The sequence below is a fragment of the Otolemur garnettii genome, unplaced genomic scaffold (assembly GCF_000181295.1).
Source record: "Otolemur garnettii isolate 467f Iridium unplaced genomic scaffold, OtoGar3 scaffold00008, whole genome shotgun sequence".
NCBI lineage: Eukaryota > Metazoa > Chordata > Mammalia > Primates > Galagidae > Otolemur > Otolemur garnettii.
Genome location: NW_003852403.1, coordinates 1,906,338 through 1,928,766, shown reverse-complemented (window position 1 = coordinate 1,928,766; position 22,429 = coordinate 1,906,338). Strand labels below are relative to the sequence as shown.

The following is a 22,429-nucleotide window of genomic DNA, read 5'->3' as shown; positions in this document are numbered from 1 at the left end:
TGAAAACTTTGTCAACAGGTGGTAAAAGGCATTTAGCAGTATGCAACATACATTTATGACCATAGATAAACTATCAACAGAAGAGAATTTTCTCTGTTTGGAAAAGGACATCTACAAAAATCTACAGCTATCATTATACTTGATGAGGAAGGATTGAATGCTTTGCTTCTATATTTGGGAAGAAGGCAAAGATGTCTACCCTCACCACTCTTATTTAATATAGTACATGAAGATTAGCCAGTGTAGTAAGGCAAGAAAATGAAGTAAAAGGCATTTTTACTTTAGATGGCATAGTTTGTATAGAAAATCCCAAGGAATCTATAAGAATTTCTATAAACTAGTGAGTTTAGCATTCTTGCAAGGTACAAAATCAACACATGAAATACTTCTTATTTCTCTGTATTATCAATGACTAGTTATAAACTGGAATTAATAAAACAATGTTATTAATTATATCTACAAAAATACTTAGGTATAAATGTAACAAAGCCTATACGGTTATAGAGAAGAATATAAGGAGCTAATGAGAGAAATTAAAAAATACCTAAATAAAATAAGACCTAGGAGGGGGATTTCTGTGCTCTCAGCTAATGGGTACCGTGTAAGGGCATATGGCACACCACCTGGGTGAGGGGCACAACTACAAAAGGCACCTTACCTAACAACCCCCAAATTGTAACTTAATTGTTCATACCCTTATATTAATCTGAAATTAAAAAAAAAAAAACATAAAGCAGGTAAATGGGAAAAAAGGAATACATGTATATATTTGGTGGTCTTATTTTTTTTTTAATTAAAAATCTGTGTGTCTAGAGACAAAAAAAAAAAAACAAGACTTGCATAATTAGAGTTGTGGTATTCATGCCTGGAAGACTTAGTGTGGTGAAGATATCATTCTGTCTCGAAGCAATTTATCTATTTAATGCAACAGCACTTAAAATTCCAATAGGGTTTTTATTTTCTAGATAATAGACAAGCTGATTCTAAAATTTATTTATTTGGATGGAGTTTTGCTCAAATAAACTAGAATAGTTAACAACAATTTTGAAAAAGCAGAACAAAGCTCATTTTAAAGCTACAGCGTTCAGGATACTGCATTACTGGCCAGAGGACAGTCAGGTACATCAAGGGGACATAACTACGTAAAAGGAATGAACCTGTGTAAAGACAGCGTTTTGATTTAAAGTAGTTCAGTTGAGAAATGTTTCCACAACTGCTGCTGGAACCATTGACCATTCATATGTCAAAAAACAAACAAAAAGAACCTTGACTAAAATTTCATATTACACAAAGATTATGTCAAAATAGACCTTGGGTGTATTAGGTGTATCGCAAAGTATAAAACTGTAAAACTTTTAGAAGAAAAAATATCCAAGAAAATTGTTGGCTCAGCACCTGTGGCTCAAGTGGCTAAGGTGCCAGCTACGTACACCTAAGGTGGCGGGTTCGAATCCAGCCCAGACCCACCAAACAATGATGGCTGCAACCAAAAAATAGCTGGGCGTTGTGGTGGGAGCCTGTGGTCCCAGCTACATGGGAGGCTGAGGCAGGAGAATAGCTTGAGGAGTTGGAGGTGGTTGTGATGCCACGGCACTCTACCCAGGGGGATATCTTGAGGCTCTGTCTCAAGAAAATTAAAAAAAAAAAAAAGAGAAAAAAGAAAATTGTTATGACCTATGAGTTAGGTGAAGAGTTATTAGAGATTATGTCAAAACATTAAAAAATTAATTGGATTTCATCAAGCTAAAAACTTTCACTCAACAAAAAACAGTGTCAAGGAGAGTCATAAACTACAAACTGTGAAAAAATATTTATAAATCACGTATTTGTAAAAATGCTTTAGAATGTATAAAGAGCTCTAAAAAATCAGTACCGTGTAAACTGAAAATGCAAATTAAAAAAAGTGTAAGGGGATTGAACAGAGATTTCACCAAAAAAACACGTATAAAAATGGTGCATGAGCTTGTGAAAATATGTTTAACATCATTAACAAATTCAGGCTATTCTGAGACACCAGTGCATACCTATTAAAGATAACTCATAGCTAAAATAAAGATAATTGGCAATGCTAAGTGCTGGTGAGGATAAGGAACAACGTATGGAGAAGTTTCATTCATTGCTGGTTGGAACATTATAGCAACTCTGGAGAATGAACCTAACAGTTTCTTAAGAAGTAAGCAGTCCTGCTCTTAGGCATTTACCCTAAGGAAATGCAAGCTTATATTCACATAAGAACTTGTACATGAATTTTTAGAGGACCTTCATTTATATAATAGGTAAAAACTGGAAAGAAGCAAAATGTCCTTCAGTGAGCAAAAGGATACACAAAATAGTACATCTATGTAATGGAATACTAATCAGCAGAAGCAAAAAACCAATTATTGATATATTCAGCAATTTAGATTTTTTTTTTTTTTTTTGAAACAGGGTCTCACTCTGTTGCCCTGGGTAGAGTGCCGTGATGTCATCATAGCTGAAAGCAACCTCAAACTCTTGGGCTCAAAAGATCCTTTTGCTTCAGCTACCCCAGTAGCTGGGACTACAGGTGCCCAACTAGTTTTTTCTACTTTTAGTAGAGATGGAGTCTCGCTCTGAGCTCAGGCTGTTTTTAAACTCCTGAGCTCAAGCAGTTTACTTGCCTTGATCTCTCAGTGTGCTAGGATTACAGGCATGAGCCACTACACCTGAGCCTAACTTGGATAAATCTTGGAAGCTTTATGCTGAGTGAAAGAAATCACTCAAAATGTTTCCTGTATAATTTCATTTATATGACATTCTCGAAAGGCAAAACCATAGTGATGGAAAAAACAGATGTGTTTGACAGAGATTATGGGTGGAAGGAGGGTGTAACTATAACTGAATAGCATGAGGCTCTTTTTGCGGTGACGAAAAAGTTCTGTATTGTTACTGTGCTGGTACTTAATACAAATCTGAGTGTGCTTTAAAATTTATAAACTTTACATTCCCCCAAATTAATTCTATAGTATAATTAAAACAAAAAACTGTTGGTGGTGTCATTAATTTGTCGAAAACCTGTAAGCTTTCTCTTATTTATAGTGAAGGAGAAACTTATGACGGAAGCACCGACCTGCTGTTTGAACAGTTTACTTAAATAGAAAAGCATTCTCACAGTCCAAGGAAGTTCTGTGGTTAATTCTGCTATTATGTGCTCAGGATTTTAATTTCATTGAGTGTTATGCTAGATGTTTGAAAGCCAGAGAATATATAGGTTTGGTTTTCATTGTCATACTCTCAGCTAATGATTGTGTTAGAAGGGTTATTGACTAGAACAGGTGTATGTGGATGTTGGCTCCTAACAAGTGCAGGACTGCCAGTTAGAGCATGAGGCTCCCACAGTAGACATCAAACAGAAACTCATTAACCAATCTCCATACTACAAAGCTTCCTCTCTTCCTATAATAAGGCAGCTCCTACCCTGTGATTTTTAAGCTGATGCAAGAAAAATTACAGTAGATTAATTTTTCCTTCTTCTTTTTTTTTTTGGCCTGGACCTTTACTATAAGGCTTAGTAGTATCTCTGATGTAACTCTTCTCAAAATCTTACATTGGAGAAACATGGACCTTCTTTAAAGATGACAAGGGGATAAATTGTCTGAAGCAGATATGAGAATCCAGTCATCTTTCCTTTGCAGTGTCTCTCTTATCAAACTCATGATTCTATATCTTCTAGTTGTCATTTATTTAGTAATTACTCTTATACCTCAGCTCTCTTTGTTCAGCTCTGGACCCTATATTCAGTTAGCTATGGGGTATGTCTTTTCAAAGATGCAGGAAACAGCCAGGCATGATAGTGTGCACTTGTAGTTCCAGCCTGTGGTCCCAGCTTCTTGCCTGTGGTCCAAGCTACTTGTGAGGATGAGGTTGGAAGATTGCTTGACTTCAGGAGTTTAAGGCCAACCCCAGGCAGAACAGCAAGGCTCTGCCTCTAAAAAGGAGGGGAAATAAAAAGATGCAGCAGGCATATCAAATTTTTTGGTTCTAAAACTGTATATTAATTCTTTAACCTGGCCTTCCTATTTTTATTTTTGCTCCCACCTTTGTTTTATTTGTTATATTTTATTTTTGCCAGCTGTATTAAGTTTGGCCTTCGTTTTGTATACTTTATATCAATTAACAAAGCACCATGCATTTGTTTCTTGAGCCAGGCACTAAGGAGTCCATTCTATGGCTCCTTACTTACTTCTCAGTTAACTTTGAATCTGTAGATTCTAACTCTTAGGTATATCTCAGAACTGCTTATTTTTCCTTGGATTCTGTAATAGCCACAAAACTGGTTTCCCTGTTTCACTTCAATTCATTCTCTATGTTGCAGCCAGGATAGTATTTCTCTAATGCAGATCTTAATTTATCACTTCTTAAAAGTCTTTAGTCTTATTTACCTGGGTATATCCTGTACCTAGAATAGTGCTTTGCATATATTGCTATTTATATTTGTGAAATTATTGAGAGTATGTCTCATAGTTGTCACATAGAGGGACAGAATCAACCCCTAACCCCCAGATGGATCAGATGCCCGATGCTCATATACTATCTCTGACTCATATTAAAAGATTATGACAATCCTTTGGTTTGTCATCTTCTAGGTATTTAAATTCTTTTTCAGCATTAAAGATGTAGTCATATTATGTGTATGTAATCTGCTTCCATCTTGCCGACTTTACAGAACATCTTTCTGTGTGAAGAGATAGGTTTCTGAAACATCATAAGTAATAATTTATTGGTAGATACATTTTTTTCCATCTCTCCCTTTGTGGTCCCCTTTTTTTCTTCTACTGACCTTTCTTAGTAATTTCTCAAAGTGATATAATTAGTCCACTACATTTATATTCATTAGAATAACTTCATTTCGGCTTGGTGCCTGTGGCTCAAGCGGCTAAGGCGCCAGCCACATACACCTAAGGTGGCGGGTTCGAATTCCCAGCCCGGGCCGCCAAACAACAATGATGGCTGCAACCAAAAAATGGACGAGCGCGTTGTGGTGGGCGCCTGTGGTCCCAGCTACTTGGGAGGCTGAGGCAGGAGAATCGCTTGAGCCCAGGAGTTGGAGGTTGCTGTGAGCTGTGATGCCAAAGCACTCTACCCAGGGGGACAGCTTGAGGCTCTGTCTCAAAAAAAAGAATAACTTCATTTCATTCTTTAAGGCATTTGTTAAAAAACTTTTCATTATGGATTAAAAGGTACAGAAAACTACATTAAATAAAATGTAGAATTTAGTTAGTCATTGAAAGTTTGGCACGTTATTGGTAGTGTTCCTTTTTCTGATTCAGTGCCTCTCAGCAAGCCCTGCTCTGAATCTAGAATACCATGTTATATTGCCTTCAGTTCTCTGCTGTGACCTTAGTTGTCAAATCTGGCCTGAGGCCCCAACATCATCTTGTTTCACACATACTCAGATGTACATAAACGAACAACCAAATGTTTTTATAGATGATACAATTTTTCTTGTAAAAATATATCATAATGTCTGGTGCAGAAAATGAGAAAACACAAGTACTCTAATAGAGAAAATCAAGAAGAACCCTCATAATTCTAAAATAGAGTTAATCTGTATTTTTGGTTGCCTTTTAGCTTTTTTATGCTAAATATTATACAGTGTTTTTTTCATATGATAGCTAATTCAGACATTCAGTTTTGGAGACCTGTTTCCACCCCCATTAATGCCAAGTCCTTTTTTTTTGAGACAGAGCCTCAAGCTGTCCCAAGTAGCTGGGACTACAGGTGCCTGCCACAACGCCTGGCTGTTTTTTTGGTTGCAGCCATCATTGTTGTTTGGCGGGCCCAGGCTGGATTCAAACCCACCAGCTCAGGTGTATTAGCCACTTGAGCCACAGGCGCCCAGCCAATGCTCAGTCCTTTTCAGTGGGAGGAATGTATTTTTCTTTTAAGATGTTGTGTTTGTGTTGATACTTCCCGCTCAAATTCAGAAACATAGAATTATTCATTGTTCCTATATCAATGTCTTTTTTCCTAAAATGAGAATCCATTTTTAACAAACATCAACATTTCACTTATATTTATATGAGTGTATATACATTATTTCAAAAGTAATATTTCCATTACTATCACCCATAGTATAATTTTTTTTTTTTTTTTTGGAGACCAAGTCTCACTTTGTCACCCTTGGTAGAGTGCTGTGGTGTTACAGCTCACAGCAACCTCCAACTCCTAGGCTTAGGCAATTCTCTTGCCTCAGCCTCCCCAGTAGCTGGGACTACAGGTATCCACCACGATGCCTGGCTATTTTTTGCTGCAGTTTGGCTGGGGCGGTGTTTTAACCTGCCACCCTCAGTATATGGGGTCAGCACCCTACTCCCTGAGCCACAGGCACAGCCCGACCCGTAGTATAATTACCAAAAACAGTTTGAGCATTTTTTTCTTCCACTTGAAGTAATTTCTGAGTGTTATGCCATCAATTGGAGGCATAGTTAGGTCCTTTTATTTCATTTTGTTTCTGATTTAAGGAGTTTATTATAGCATTATTTTTGAAAGCAAAAGATAGGAAAAAATTTAGTCTGTTTAGCACCTTTCCATGTTTATAAGTATATATTTTATTATCTTTTAAAGAACAACAGAGTATTCCATTGCAGACTGTACTATACTTTCTGTTTGACCATTTTCCTGTTGAGCATTTAGGCTGCTTCTACTTTTTGCCATTGTGAACAATGCCCTATTGCATTGCAAATGCTACTTACACATACATTTTGTTCATTTGTCTGTTTGTAAGGGATAAATTCTTAGGAGGGGAAAAAACTGCCTTTTAAAAAATAGCTTTAGTAAAATTTTGATAAATTGGCCTCCAGAACATGTGTATTGAATCTATTCCTATTGTTAGTATACATGAGTACTAGATTGTTCTAATTTGTGATAAATCAACATTGGTTTTATCATTCTTTCCTGTATCATATTTGTTGACCATTTATTTTATACTTGGAATTGTCATTACTCCCTTTGCCAACTTCTTATATGTTCATCTTTTTTTTCTCTATATTAAGACTATGTAGATAGCACAGCAAAGTGACCATAATCAATAATAAGGTAGGGTATACTTTAAAATAATTAAGGGCATGAGATTGGAATGTTTCTAACACAAAGAAATGATAAATGCCTTTGGTGATAGATATAATTCACATTGTATGCCTGTATCAAAACATTCCATATGCCCTCTAAGATGAAAAACCTATTATGTATCCATAATAATTTTTAAGAAGAGACTATATATTAAGGACAACAAATATTTTCATGTTGATAAAGATGTTCGGAGTAAAATTTCATTCTTGTCCCAAGATTAGATAATTGTCCAGAGATTTAAAAAAATATTATTATTTTTGAGACAGAGCCTTAAGCTGTCGTCCTGGGTAGAGTGCTGTGGCATCATAGCTCACAGAAACCTCCAACTCCTGGGCTCAAGTGAGTCTCCTGCCTCAGCCTCCCAGTAGCTGGGACTACAGGCACCTGCCATAGCGCCCGGCTATTTTTTGGTTGCAGCCGTCATTGTTGTTTTGGCAGGCCCGGGCTGGATTCGAACCCTCCACCTTAGGTGTATGTGGCTGGTGCCTTAGCCACTTGAGCCACAGGTGCTGAGCCATCATGTGATATTTTTAAAAACTAATGGTTATACAGATCCCAGGAGCTAGGTTATAGCATTTTTTACTGCTTTTGTTAACAGGATATTCTGAATAATCTTGAATCATGTGATCTTGAAGATGATGACCTTATGCTTGATGTGGATCTGCCTGAGGATACACCTCTTGAAAATGGTAAGTTGGGACAACATTGAATCTCCAGGGGCTTATACTTGAGCTATTTGGCTAATGTTAATTTGATATTTATTACTTGTAGACTTTTTAGTCTCAGGGGAGCCTTTAACTTTGAGGATTAATCTTAAGTGATATGAGATAATTTTATTAGCAAACTAACTTAAGTGTTTAAAATATGATTTTGTAGGTCTTAGATATAAATTCTGCATGACATCATGTATTTTATTGTATGTGGTAGATACACAAACATACCTGTGTTTCCTCACTTTGTCTCATTTTATTTTTAAGAAGTGTATTTAGAGGATACATTTGGCTTGTGAAACAATATATTAATTTGATTAATATTTTTAGAAGATCAATTCTGGGAAAATTATGACCTTCTCTATGGTTTATTCTATCCTTTTTACTGCCAATCCTAGTCTGTCTTCTCTCTAGATCTTAGTACTACTGGGATAGCACTTTAGGTAAAAATGCAAGAGGGGTCAAAATGCAAGGAGGGCTTGAATTCTGTTGCCCCCAGTGACATAAAATTTGTAGGGTTTTCTGTCTTAAGGACTGGTGGAGAACCAGAGATCAGCATAAGAAAGTCCTTGGGGTAAGGGAGATCCTCCCAGGGGAGAGGAATGGCTCTAGAGAGTAAAGGTTTCTTGTCAGTCAATATTTTCCAGGTGGCCTCGGCCTCCCGGGGCAGGGATAAAATATAAGGGCAAATAGAGTCCTTTTTGTCTATGGTGTTAGAAAAATGCAAGAGTATTTCAGAGAGAGAGGAGGTGTTCGTCCTAGTGTTTCATCAGGGTGTTAAGTGCCTGTGTTGCAGGAAGATGAAGCTCATCAGAGAGAAAGAGCACCCAAACACCACGTTTATAAGAGGAAGGGCTTTATTCATCGGCCGGGAGCTTACGGTATAGAAGATTTCTAAATGGCTGCGCTCCCTGACTAGCTTAATCTTTCCCTTTTTATTGACAAAAAGTTCCACACCACAGGTACCCTTCTCATTCATTGGCCAGTTTGAATCAAGTGGGAGATGCTAGTCTAGCCCCTCCAGAACTACAGGATTTCACAGAACTTGGAAATTTCCAGGTTCCAGGAAGTTAAGCCTACAAATTCCTAAGAGCTGAGTCACCATGGAGAGGACCCTGCAGGTGCATCTTTGAGGTTTCCCTGAGAAGACCTGTTCTCCCAGACCTCGCCTTTCTCGGGTATCCGCTTTCACCTGCTTGCTACTTTACCACTAACTCATATTTGTTTTTATTTTCTTCTGCCAGAATGCCGTGTAATGATCTCAAAATCTCAGTGACTTCTTGAAATAAATCATACCCAAGATATTGCATATAATTCTTTGACAGAATTATAACAACTTCTCTTTGGAAACTTTGTGCCCTTGTTGATCTGAAACAGGAAGTAGAGATGGAATTGTTTTAGAGCCTGCCTTATCTTTAATGAACAACAGAAAGTTATCCACATATTAGATAAAAGTAGAACTACAGGGAAATCTTAAGTCTTTAAAGTCTTATTTGAAGATCTGTGAAAAGTAGGAGGGAATTCCTGGGAACATCCCATGTGAACAGTATTATAGATTTTTTCTAGGAGAACGCAAACAACTGTTGGCTATTTAGAGCTAAAGGAACCCAAAAGAAACAACATGGATCTAAAATATGTAGCCTCAGAAGGCATTAAAGATAAAGTGGAATTTAGGTTTACTACTAGAGGAAAGTGGGGAATGATTATTCTTATAGCTTTGAAGTCCCTAATGACTATATCTGCCCATTCTATTTTTTGGCTGGGAGGATAGGAATGTTACAAGGACTGGTAGAGCTTTAAGGAGTTTTCTAATAAATGCTTTCAATTATTGGTTTTGACCTTTTTACTTCTGTTTTTTTGAAGTAAAATATTATGCAAGTTTGGGTAGAGATTTGGATTGTTCACTCTGAACTTTATAATGGCTTTATCTCCTCTAATTGAGCCAATATTAGTGGAATTTTTGCTCACAAGGAGATTGGCACCTCATTGAGATCTTCAATTTGGGTTTAATGTATTGAAGTTTGCTATTACCTAATTATAAATGGGGGGTGGTCTTCACAGTTTTCATGTAAGAAGCCATGAGAGTATTTACATGGAAATTGCATTAACACAGTCAACTCTATCAACTAGCATGTGAGGTAGTACAAAGGAAAAGAAAATGTTGGCCAGATGTTTCTTGGACAGTTGTGGGGACTGTCTGAGAATCACTGGAGATGTAGGGGCAGAAAGGTGTGATACTTTTCCTCACTCATAAGGGGCTATAGCTGATGGTCCTATAACAGAAGACAGGTCAATGAGAGAAAAGCGTAATAAATTTGTTTAATCAAAGTTATATGTGACACAGGGGGAACCTTCAGAAGTGAAGACCCAGTGATCCAGGGAAATATATCTATTTTTAAGCTCAGGCTCAATAAAGAATGGATAGTTGTGTAGAAATGTGATTGTATAGGCTCTGTGCCTGTGACTCAAATGGCTAAGGTACCAGCCATATACACCTAAGATGGCGGGTTTGAATCCAGCCCAGGCCCGCCAAATAACAATGATGACTGCAACCAAAAAATAGCCAGGCGTTGTGGCTGGCGCCTGTGGTCCCAGGTACTTGGGAGGCTGAAGCAGGAGACTCGCTTGAGCCCAGGAGTTGAAGGTTGCTGTGAGCTGTGATGCTACGGCACTCTACCCAGGGGAGCTTAAGGCTCTGTCTAAAAAAAAAAAAGAAATGTCATTGTATAAAAGGGTATGATCAAATGTAATAGACCGCAGGGATGGAGGATGCAGCAAGGGCTGGCTGCTTAGATTCTTCTTGAACTCGGAGTAGCATTTCTGCCTCCCAGGTATTCCGTAGGACTCTTCTGGAATGAAGGTCTTCAAGGAAGAATGGAGATGAAAGAGAATAACCTGTCTATGTTTAATGGCTTGCTTTAAGGGTGGGAGGTTCTCAGTATTATGACCTCTTCAGGGAAGAGGAATTCTGGTTTCTCTGACTCTCTTCAAGGTAGAAAGGGATGGGAGACAGGAGAGTAAGAGAAAGAGATACCTTTCCAGTTTCCTTCAGTTCAAAACACTCACCATACCAAGATGCCAGACTTTGGAGTATCATATTCTGAGCCCTAACATAGAAATCCACACCTGAGTTAACGGTGATCCTAGTCAGTCAGGTTATATAACATTTGTGAACTTAAAGGTTTATATCATAGTTTTGTATAAATAAAACATTTGCAAGATTGTTCTTTACAATTGAGAAAAATTCATCTTTGAGTTTAGGGGGAAGGCAGGAAATTGAGTCCTTGAATTTCCCTTTAGAACACTTTTTTCCCGCCTACTTTATTTATTTTCCTTTGTTTCTAATTGCATGTAGGCCAATTGTTTCCCAAATATCCTTTCTATTTACAGTATTTATAAGCGTGTTAATAGTCTCCCTCTTCCAGTACTTAACTGACTGGTGTGATTTGGAAGGATTTTTTTTTTTTTTTTGAGGCAGAGTCTTATTAGAGTGCCATGGCATCAACCTAGCTCACAGCAACCTCAATTTCCTGGGTTCAGGCTTCCTGCCTCAGCCTCCTAATTAGCCGGGACACAGGTGCCTAATTTTTCGATTTTTAGTAGAGATAGGTTTTCTCTACTGCTTAGGCTGATCTCAAACTCCTAAGCTCAAGGAATCCTGCCTAAGCCTCCCAAATTGCTAGGATTACAGACATGAGCCTAAATGATTTGGGAATAGTTTAAAGAGAGATAGTCTTAACTTAAAAAAACATTTTTCTCTTACTTTGGTCAAAAAATTCCTTAAAGATAGAATTTTGCAATCTAAATTTCTTTTGACAGACTTTTTGTTTAAGGTGCTTCTTTCTTTTCTTTCTTTTTTTTTTTTTTTTTTGAGACAGAACCCCTAGGTAGAGTGCTGTGGCATCAAGCCATTCTCCTGCCTCAGCCTCCCAAGTAGCTGGGACCACAGGCGCCCACCACAACACCCAGCTATTTTTTGGTTGCAGCTGTCCTTGTAATTTGGTGGGCCTGAGTTGGATTCGAACCCGCCACCTCAGGTGTGTGTGGCTGGCGACTTAGCAACTTGAGCCGTTTAAGGTGTTTCTAAACTGAACAATTTTGTATGTCAAAATGGGAGTTGTGTTGCTTTACTCTCTTGTAATGGACACTTATTGCCTGCAGTTTAAAGGCTGGCACTTGACACATTCATAGTATAATCCTCTTGTTCATGAATTTCTGCAGCATAAACACTCTTACATTTGCCGCTACTCCTCTGTAGGAGAAAGAGAAATGGCTTCCCTCTACCTTTCCAGGTTCTTTGAGCTACAAATTAAATTGACAGAAGCAGATTAATAGGAGAAAAGTGATTTATGTATGTATACACACGATGCCTACAAATTATGAGACATGAAGAAGGGTCAGATGATTAAGACTTATATGGCATCCTGAACTACGGGAAGGAATAGGAGCTTTAGCTTGGAGACACAAATTATAGGAAGGGGAGGGAGAAAAATGTGTGGTGAGTAAAGGTTGTCTTGATATGCAGATAAAAAATTTCTTAGGTAATAAAAGTCAATTAAAATTGACAGAACTGCCTAATACAGATATTTTTTACTAATGTGGATTTCTTCTATAGATGTATATTTCTTTTATGAAAGGTCAGCTTTTCAGAGCAACTCCTCTGTAGTTTCTTAACATACACGGCTCAAAATATGCCAAAGAGGGATCTGGTCTCCTGAGTCATACATTAAGGAGGTATATCCTCAGCCCCAATACTTGAATCCATTCTGTTTTAAACGTTTCTCTGTTGAGAACATTATCTTTTTAATGACTTCCTAAACTCCACAGGAAATTACGTGCCTATTAAATCACACTTATTTCACGTTTCCTTGCTATCTTCATATCCAATTGTTCATTACTTATGGAAATATTACCTGTGTCATCCTTTACTTGCTTAGGGCTTAAAGTTATAAGATAAATTATGTAGGTTACTTTTAGTATCATGGCTTTTTTTTAATCAAAAAATGAAAATGAGTTGAACGAGTGTTAGATACAGGAATCCCCACATCACATACCAAAGTTGACAGTTGCTATCTCTGACATTTCACTTGTAATACTTCTTATTTTATTTTTATTGTGAAAGCTCATCCTCATTCTTTCAAATGCACATTTTGGCTTGTGTTTTATCTTTGAAATTTTTATAGCAATTTTTGTGAAACCATGGATAAGTAAAAAATCTGTATAATTTTCAAGTATGCGTTCTATCATAGAAACAATGCCGTGTTGACAGCTCAAAATATCAATGAAGTGTTTGGGGAGGATGTAGCTATGGAATGCACAGTACATTCATGGTTTGTGACATTCCATTCTGGTGATTTTAATTTTGAAAATGAGACCAAGGTAGATAATGATGAGTTGAAAGCTGTAGTGGAAACGAATACAGCTCAGCCTACACATGAATTAGCAGTAAGATTTGATGTTACTATTCCTGCAGTATTGGAGTATTTGAAACAAATCAGCAGGTAAGGGAACTGGATAGATGGGTTCCACCTGAATTAAATGAGGATCAGAAGAGAAGTGGTCTTGAAGCTTGCCTTTCTGTGCTGTCATGACATAAAGGAGAATCATTTCTACACTGCATTGTCATGTATGATGAAAAATGGGTTCTTTTTGACAATTGCAAGTGTTCTGCACAATGGTTTGGTAAAGATGAAGTGCTAAAACACAGTCCAAGACTGGATATTCATCAAAAGAAGCTTATGTCTGTTTGGTGTCCAGGGCTGATATTATCTGCTATAGCTGGTCAGCCAGTTACGGCCATGTTATGTCATCTTTCCCTTTCTGGAGACCAAAAGTCCTGACATTATCTTTCTCTCTTACTTTATATTAAAAGAACGCTATAATCTGCTGACTTTTACTTTTGGAGCTAGAGACCGCCTTCAGATGCCCTATATTTTCACCAGTAGGGGTTTTCAACTTATAGTTAGGGCCAAATCTGGCCTATGATCAACACATTGGGTCAAAAATTATCAGGCTCTGGAAGGTGGTTTCATTTGTCTTCATCTTACAATTTTATTTTCTTTCTATTATCTTTTTTCTATTGTTTCTTTCCTTTGTCATGGAACCCTTAATTGTTTCTATGAAACTGCTACTATTTCATTTTTTTTTTTTTTTTTTTTTTTTTGCGGCTTTTGGCCGAGGTTGGGTTTGAACCAGCCACCTCCGGCATATGGGGCCGGCGCCCTACTCTTTTGAGCCACAGGCGCTGCCCCTACTATTTCATATTCTCTTCCTGTAAACATTTTAAAGTATGTGAATGTGTGGTTGATGAGTCTCTCAGGTAAGAGTATAAGCATGACACTTTCTTTCTTTCTTCTTCTTCTTCCTTTTCTTCTTCCTCTTCTTTCTTCTCTCTCCTTTATCCTCCTCCTCCTCCTCCTTATTTTTTTCATTAGAGTCTCATTCTTTTGCCCCAGGGTAGAGTGCTATGGCATCATAGCTCACAGCAACCTCAAACTCCTGGGTTCAAGCTATCTGCTTGCCTCAGCCTCCCAATTAGCTGGGACTATAGGTACCCATCACAATGCCCAGCTGTGGTTTTTTAGAGATGGAGTCTTACTCTTGCTCAGGCTGGTCTTCAACCTATGAGCTTAGGAAGTCCACTAGCCTTGGCCTCCCAGAGTGCTAGGATTATAGGCGTGAGCCACTGTGCCTGGCCCAAGCATGGTACTTTCTGTACAGTCTTGGAATAGTCATTTGTTTATAGTTTAAGCCCACTGTCTAAATTTGAACATAAGTCTTTTGTAGTCATGGTGAATGTATATTTCCAATGCTTATTTTGCCATTATGCCCATGTTTGAGTTTAAATTTCAATTATTCTTCTATTGGAGTCTGTATGTGGAGCCAGCAACCTTTAGCAAACAGAAAAGTAGTGTATGTTTCTGCATTGTAATTGCCGGTAATATTTAACCCATTTCCTGGTTTGTTTGTATCTTTTTACTCTTTGTGTCCAATGTTGATAATCATTGTAAAAGCATTATCAGGTGTTTTTTTCCAACAACACTTCTTGGTGGCGCCTGTGGCTCAAAGGAGTAAGGCGCTGGTCCCATATGCCAGAGGTGGTGAGTTCAAACCCAGGCCCAGCCAAAAACCACACACACACACACAAAAACACACTTCTTGCTATGAGGGTGAATGTAGTTTCTTCTGTTTAAATTAAGAAAAAATAGAATTCAGAATATGTAAAAGTAGATAAAGATTTAGCTCTTTTCTATACAGAGTTGCTTAAACTAAAGTAGCATTTTAAGCCACGTAGAAATACTTAGGAGATCTTGACTGAATCTATGAGTAGAATACAGGTGTGAGTTTATAAATGATGTAGCTAAAGGCACTAATCTAAAAATAGTTTTAAACCTTCTTGGGGTTAGGTTTTAAAAATTTCTTTTTCTTTTGTAATTTCATTTCTACTTGTGATTTTATTTTTTTTGGTGGAGGGAGGCAGCATAATGATCACCTTGCCTTTTTGTGTTTGGTTTTCTATAAGTGAGCTTTAAAAAAAAAACTTAGTCTGTCCCATTAAGATGATAGAAGTTGTTTGAAGTAATTTCAAATGGAAATCTTCTTTTGCATACTTAAATTTTTTTAAAGACTATAAAATGTTTACATGTGTATATTCTTCCCTCCCATTGATTTCTCTAATGAATATGAATAAAATTTCAGTGCTTTTTCAAAAATGTTTTACTTATATAAATTGTTATACATTTGGAGAAAATATATTAGAATGAGTCCTGGTATGAGAATTGAATATCTGTACTTTAACTATATTTTCCTTTTTTGGAATGACAATGTTTGTTTTCATCTAGTATACTGTAATGACATAACTTATTGTGTTTCAAATTCAAGTTTTTGATTCAGTGAAACAGTAAATAAGTGAGTTTTTTTTTAATTGAAAGATTATGTTGATTTTTAAAGCTTTTTTTTTTTTTTTTTTTTTGGTAACAAGGAATCCCAAACATGCAAGACTTTAATTTTCCATGTAATAGTTCTCAGACTAGAGAAACCTTTCCTGTTCTGTGGCTTGGGTTAGTGTTTAGCTGTATTTTTAGTAACAGTCCTAAGTCAGTAGCTATGCAAGCACTGAGTGAAGATGGAGTCACAGGGCAAACTGGGCTTGCTTCCCACTGGGAGGGCTGGGAGTTGAGCAGGAAGGAAGGCCTGCTCGGCAGTGCCTTGTGTGCAACTATGTCTGAGTAGGCAGCCGGTAACACAATGTCTCCCTTGTGCAAAGTAACTCTCTCAGTGAGTGCTCAGATATGTGAGGGAAAAGTCTTTGGGTAAGTGAAGAAGCTTGGGATGTTTCAAAGAGATTCTTTACGTGTTTTTGTGGTATTTGGATTTAAGGGAGTGTACTATTTGTTGCTGCAAAGTACTGGCTTTGTTTTCAGTGGCATTTAGACTTTGAACAAACTCTTAACTACAGGCTGATTGAAGGGTCTTGTTTTCTGAAAATGTGAGCTTCGTTTTAAAAATGTGATTTGTTTGTGATGGAAAGCTAATTAGTGCTTCTTAAAATCAGTGGAAATTAATTATGGCATTCATTTTTAGGAATGAGTTCTCGACTAGACTTTTAAAAGCCAACGTTTTCCTGTCATTTTCATTCTGAAATCAGAGCCAACTTGCGATATTAATGGAAACCATCCCAAATTGATTACTGGTGTTTAAAATGTATCATGTTGATTTCAGGGACAATTTGCTTGTTTTAAAACAGTAAAGCAGTTAATTGTTTATTTAGATGGCTGTGATGTAAAAGTATTATAATTTGCTTCAGTTTGACTAATATAAAGTTCAATTTTCACCAAAGAAACTGGTAATTCTTCTGGAAATCTTGATTTTGTGATTAGCTAGCATAAATGGCTGGTTTTTTTTAGAAGACTGCTTTTTTATTTTCAGCAGCATTTAATTATTAAGCTGTAAGTAGTTAACTTTTGTGGAGTGTGTGCATGTTTATAGTCTTCTGCTTTTCAATCTGTCCAGTGGAGTGTGACAATATGAACCGCTTTGACCGACCAGACAGAAATGTTCGGCAGTCTCAGGAAGGATTTTGGAAAAGGCCACCCCAGAGGTGGAGTGGACAGGAACATTACCACCTCAGCCATCCTGATCACTATCATCACCGTGGAAAAAGCGACTTGAGCAGGTAAGTGCTGTTCTAACTTGGATTTCATTTGCTATCCTGAGATTAATTTTTGAACTGTACTTTCCCTACCCCCCTGCAATTGTTTTTGTCTAGTTTGTAGGGGCTTCAAAAAAAAATTTCAGGTTATATATGGTACTAAATGGAGTAATATGTCCAATTATTTCTTTTTGGCTTAAATCCTTTTTCATTAGCTTATCGTAAACATACATATTATATTTGTGTCTCATTTTGATTTTAAGTTGTATGATTTTCTAGTTCTTATTTATGAATGATTACATGTTGACTTTGTTAAAGCTTATATTTTTCTAAATAATAATGTGTAAAATTAGTGCCAAGTGATCTGTCTTCTTTGCTTACATAATTGGTTGAAATTTTAAAGTTCCATAAGTACCATTAGAAACAGAAGAACCTACTATACAATGCTAGAAGCTTTTTTTTTGTTTTACGTATAGGATAATCTTTATTTTGATCAGATCATCTGTGTAACAGAGCTCTGTAGTCATTTAAACTTGGGGCTGAAACCTGGCTTGGCACAAATTAGTTTTGCAAGTTTGGATAATTTAATCCCTTCTCTACTTCAGTTTCCCATCTATGAAACATAGTGAATACCTTTCTCTTATTGTTAAAGGATTGTGGTTAAAAATACCTGGAGCAGTGTCTGGTTTACAGTGTGTACCCGGCAGTTATTATTTATGAATTTCTTCATTTTCACTCTTTATCTTATTCCACAGGGCTTTGAAGTCATACTGGAACACATTAACAATGCAAATAATAAAACTAGGCTAAAGAAATTATAGAAGGAAAACACGGTCCCGTATAGTTTCTAAATTAAGGAAAAGTTTTTTTCTAAGATTCTTTGCAACAAGAGAAAAGAATAAAATATAATTTATTACAAGATGTACAGTGTACATGAGATAAAGGGTGTGTTTCTTCTGGATTAATTTGCTTTTAAGAGAGAAAACCCTGGGAATTTGCTTTTAAGGGAGAAAACCCTGCTTACATTGAGTACTTATGAGAACACCTTGTGTTAGTGGTAAATAGTCCCAGCAGCTTCCCAAAGTAAAAATAATGACAAATTTCTTAATTCTGTTTCTTAGTTATGTTCTTCAATGCAAGGTGCAAAGAATTCTAGTTGAACTGAAAAAGGAAGGTTCTAAAGTGAATCATGAGCCAGTGATGTCCAGCTAAAAATCCTTTTTGTTGGTATAATTCAATGCAAGAATATAATTGAGAAGATCTTGAAGAATGTATGGAGTGCATATCCTCCTAGGAATTATTTTGGCTGTTCTGTTTCTACCATTTGGGCTGTTGATAAGGAGGGGACATCAGAGAGTTGGTAATACCAAGCAAGAATCTGATTTAAGACATTTTCTTTGCTAATAATGAATATTATACTTCCTTAATCTTTGATATTCCCTTTATAAGGAGGTAAATTTAGAAGCTAAACTAAATTATGTACCATTGCTTATTTTGAAGATTTATACATCTATTTAACACATATTCATTGAGAACCTATATGTCGAGCCTATGCTAAATTTTCAACCTGGGATGAATTTAGAGATGCTATGAGAGGTAAAAGCTGTGGATTGATAAAGGGTTCTTGGGGCCACTGTGTTGAAGATGATAAATATTCTGAAGTGAGCAAGCTTATTAGGAATCTTTTGCACTTACTAGTTGGGATATGATTCACATGCTTGTTCCATCCTATGGAAAGGTGGTTAGTATGCATTTCTTTCTGCCAGGGTGCTGAGTCTGCAGGACAGACAAGCATATTGACAGTTATGAGTGGGTGTCAGAATAGTACAATGATGATGGATGCTTCAATAAGATGATGTATAAAGGACTAAAAGAGCATGTAGCAACTGGTTTTTGTCTAGGACAGTAGAGTGTAAAGGAAGTTACTATTGAATTGATTCTGAAAGTATGACTGTAGAAATTGCAAAGGAGCTATTTCTGTAGGAGAAAGGTCAATATTCCAGATGGAAAGAATGGCATGTGCAAAAGCATATAGGAAAGGGTGTGGTATTTTCAGAGATTTACTCTTGAGTTTCCCTTAGCTGGATGCTAGGTCATTTTAAGGAATGAGAAGATGTGATTTCTAACTCTAGATAGCAAAACTATATGTGGTTTAGGATAAAGGGTGACAAATTTCAGCTTATTTAGACTGTTCAGAATGAAATGGATTTACCCGGAGATAGTCATCTTTTGTCTTTCATAATGGCCAACCTGAGGCTGATTATGTAGTCATCTGTCAGAAGAGTGAAGCAATGTTTTCCAAAAACTGTGTTCCTTGAATGTCAGAAGAAAAGAGAGGTTCTCTGGTTAAGTAAGTATGAGAATAAAGAAATTCTTTTTAAATAGTGGGCTTAATGGTGCTTTTACATATAGATGTAGCACTATGGTTTTGCAAAAGATAGTAAAAGGTATAATATGTAGGCATTTTCTAAAATATATGATCATAAATCTCTCTTAGTCTTAGGGGACTATCATGTGTGGTGGATCATCTATACTGGTAATTCTTAGTGACAAGCGAGCATTACATGGCATTCTTAGGGATTGCTAATCTGATTTACTTAGCATGGCGCTTCCCTGTAGGTAGGCTAAAGCAGACTGGTTTTTAGTGAATGATTATAAGTTGGCCAATTTATTGATCTCCTCCAGTTTTGGGGTGGTTTTGATAGGTTTGAGATGTCTAGATTCCCCAGAGCCAGTTATAGGAGTGGGTGGTATAAAAAGACAATTTTTCTAAGATAAGCATTAATCCAACATACTTTGAAACTATTATTCTATTATTGTCTATTTATACCTTAGTATTAAAGAGTTTGGATGTATAAACAGTTAATATAAAAGAATTTGGATTAAAAAATAGCCTTTTTAATATTACATATGTTAAATGCCCTCTTCCTATATACAACTTCTTGAGTGTTTCTGTCTTTCTGTCAGTCAACTCCCTTTATTACTATAGTTAATTTTAGGATATGCTTTACCCATAATTCAAAGGTCCTGGGAAGACTGGTGAGAACTACCAAACTGCATTCTCTCATATTCTCATCACAGTGCTGCTCTCTCACATATTCTTCAATGCAAGCCGGAAAGAATTATGGGACTAATCTTTTACTAGTCCACCTAATCTGGCCTAATCTTTCATTTTTCTTTTCTACTCAGGCTTCCTCTTTTCCTATACCTTCCACTATGCTATATAGAATTCTCTCACATCCTAAGAAACGTACATTATTGATTTCTTATCTTCATTCTTTTGATTGTAACCAAAACCTAGTTCTTTCCTAGATGCACTACTTCCCAGTAACATTTTTATGTGAAGGATTTTTATTTTCCAATAGTACCTTACTATTGAAAGGTGGGATTTTGGACTCATTCCTCATTGTCACTTATAAATGAAGTATTTTTATGTCCCTTTTCTTTGAGATTTGGGGCCTTTGGTTGTATCTTTTCTTTTTCATTGATCCCTTTCAGTTGCTCACAAAAATCTTGGCCCTTGACTCACTTTCTGTCCTTTTTATAAGCTTTGCAACTGTCTGAGTGATTCCAGTGTTCATAGATATGATTTGTTTCACCCTTGGCTTATTAGCTTTTTAGAAGTCTCTGTACATAAGGCATGTCACCTTAGAATAGATAGTTTTCCTTTTTCCTTTTCCAGTTTGGATACTTTTTCTCTTTTGCATAATTGCTATGGCTAGAACCTCTGGTACAGTGTTGAATAGAAGTGGCAAGAGCCAACAGTTGTGTCTTCTTTCTGATATTAGGGGGAAATTATTCAGTCTTTAATTTATTCTTTTTTTTTTTTTTTTTTTTTGCAGTTTTTGGCCGGGGTTGGGTTTGAACCCGCCACCTCTGGCATATGGTGCCGGCACCTTACTCCTTTGAGCCACAGGTGCTGCCCTATTCAGTCTTTTATGAAGTATGATGTTAGCTGTGGGTCTTTAGATACTCTTTATCAGTTTGAAGATGTTTTCTTCTATTCAGTTTTTGTTCAGTGTTTTTAGTCATGAAAGGTATTTGATTTTGTCAAATGCTTTCTTCTGAGTCTATTCAGATAATCCCCCCCTCATTCTATTAATGAGATGTATAACATTGACTGATTTTCAGAGGTTGAATGAACTTTGCACTTCTTGTATAATCCCATTTGGTCATGGTAGATAATCATTTTATGTGTTGTTTGATTCAATTTGCTAGTATTTTGTTTAGGTTTTTTTGTGCATATATTTTTAAGAAGTATAGGTCTATTATTTTCCTCAGATGTCCTTTTATGATTTAGGTATCAGGACCATATAGATCAAAATGGAAAGTGTTCCTTTTACTTCTATTTTTGGGAAGAATTGGCAAAGGATTTTTGCTAATTCTTTAAATGTTTTGTAGAATTCACTAGTGAAGTTGTTTGGTCTTGGATTTTCTTTTGCAGCAAGTTTTGTTATTACTAACTTAATCTCTATAGATGTTCTTTAGATGTCTGTTAGGTCTTGTTGGTTTGTAGTGTTGTTTAAGTTTTTTATTTCCCTGTTGATCTCTGATCTGTGTGTTATTGAAAGTGGGGTATAGAAGCTTCCAGCTTTACTGTATCCTGCAGTGAAGGTATGGTAGCAACAAATTCTTTTGTCTTGGCATTTGGGCTTAGATGCACCTTCAACACCCTAGTAAGTAGTTTGCAGCTCTGCCTTGGCTTTTCTCCTCCTTGTTTGAAGCCTCAAGGCCAGCCAAAGGTGAAAGGTTAGCACCTTCTCAGGGATTCCCTTGGCATATGCACAGCCTACACATGTGTATAGTCTTCTCTGTTCCAAAGACAATTTGGAGCATTTCCAAGCCTTCTGTGGGCATTCATTCTCAGGTATTCCTTTTACTTTTATTGGTCAGCTTTTTGTTTGAACTAATATTATCCTCCTGGGTGTTGAGATTTTAAGTAATTGCCATGGATTTTTTTCCCAAACAAATGCACTAGGTATGAGACTACTCCAAGCTCTAAGCTCAAATAAAACAGCTCCTAGAATGGACCTTTCCCAGGGAGCTGCCAGAATGGTCAAATAGCAACAGTTCTCTGGGAGTGGTGCTTCACTGGGGAGTTCTAAACTCATTTTGCCCCCCAGTTGCTAGTGACTGCTGTATTTTACAGCTACTGTGCTGGTAAGGTTCTTGGTTTGCAAGCTGCCACATTGCTGAGAAGATGGGCATGGTAATAAGATAAATTAAATGCCATAAAGCTTGCTGTTATCACCAAGATTCAGCCCTTTTTGTTTAATAAATGCTTCTTAGTTGTTGCAAGCCTTTGGTTGATATTCCGAGTTTTGAAAAAGTAGATTTTGACAGATTTGCCACTGTTTCAGTGCTTTTATGGAGGAATGAATCTTTAGAGATATTTATTCTGCCATCCCAGAAGTGCTTCTCTTCCTTGGGTCGTGTCTCCTTTCCCCCTTTTAAATTAGTAGATATCTTTTTTTTTTTT

At 36.8% G+C, this 22,429-nt stretch overlaps 1 protein-coding gene across 3 annotated transcripts in view; it reads left to right on the top strand.

Moving 5' to 3' along the window:
* The window catches only part of CCSER2 (coiled-coil serine rich protein 2), a 188,528-nt gene that overhangs the window by 85,787 nt on the left and 80,312 nt on the right, over nucleotides 1–22,429 (top strand). For all 3 annotated transcript variants that reach the window (XM_003783501.3, XM_023509523.1, XM_012801432.2), the window contains exons 4-5: nucleotides 7,688–7,778; nucleotides 16,812–16,974. In XM_003783501.3, coding sequence (XP_003783549.1) covers nucleotides 7,688–7,778; nucleotides 16,812–16,974 — 254 coding nt within the window. The remainder of the gene's footprint in view (nucleotides 1–7,687; nucleotides 7,779–16,811; nucleotides 16,975–22,429) is intronic.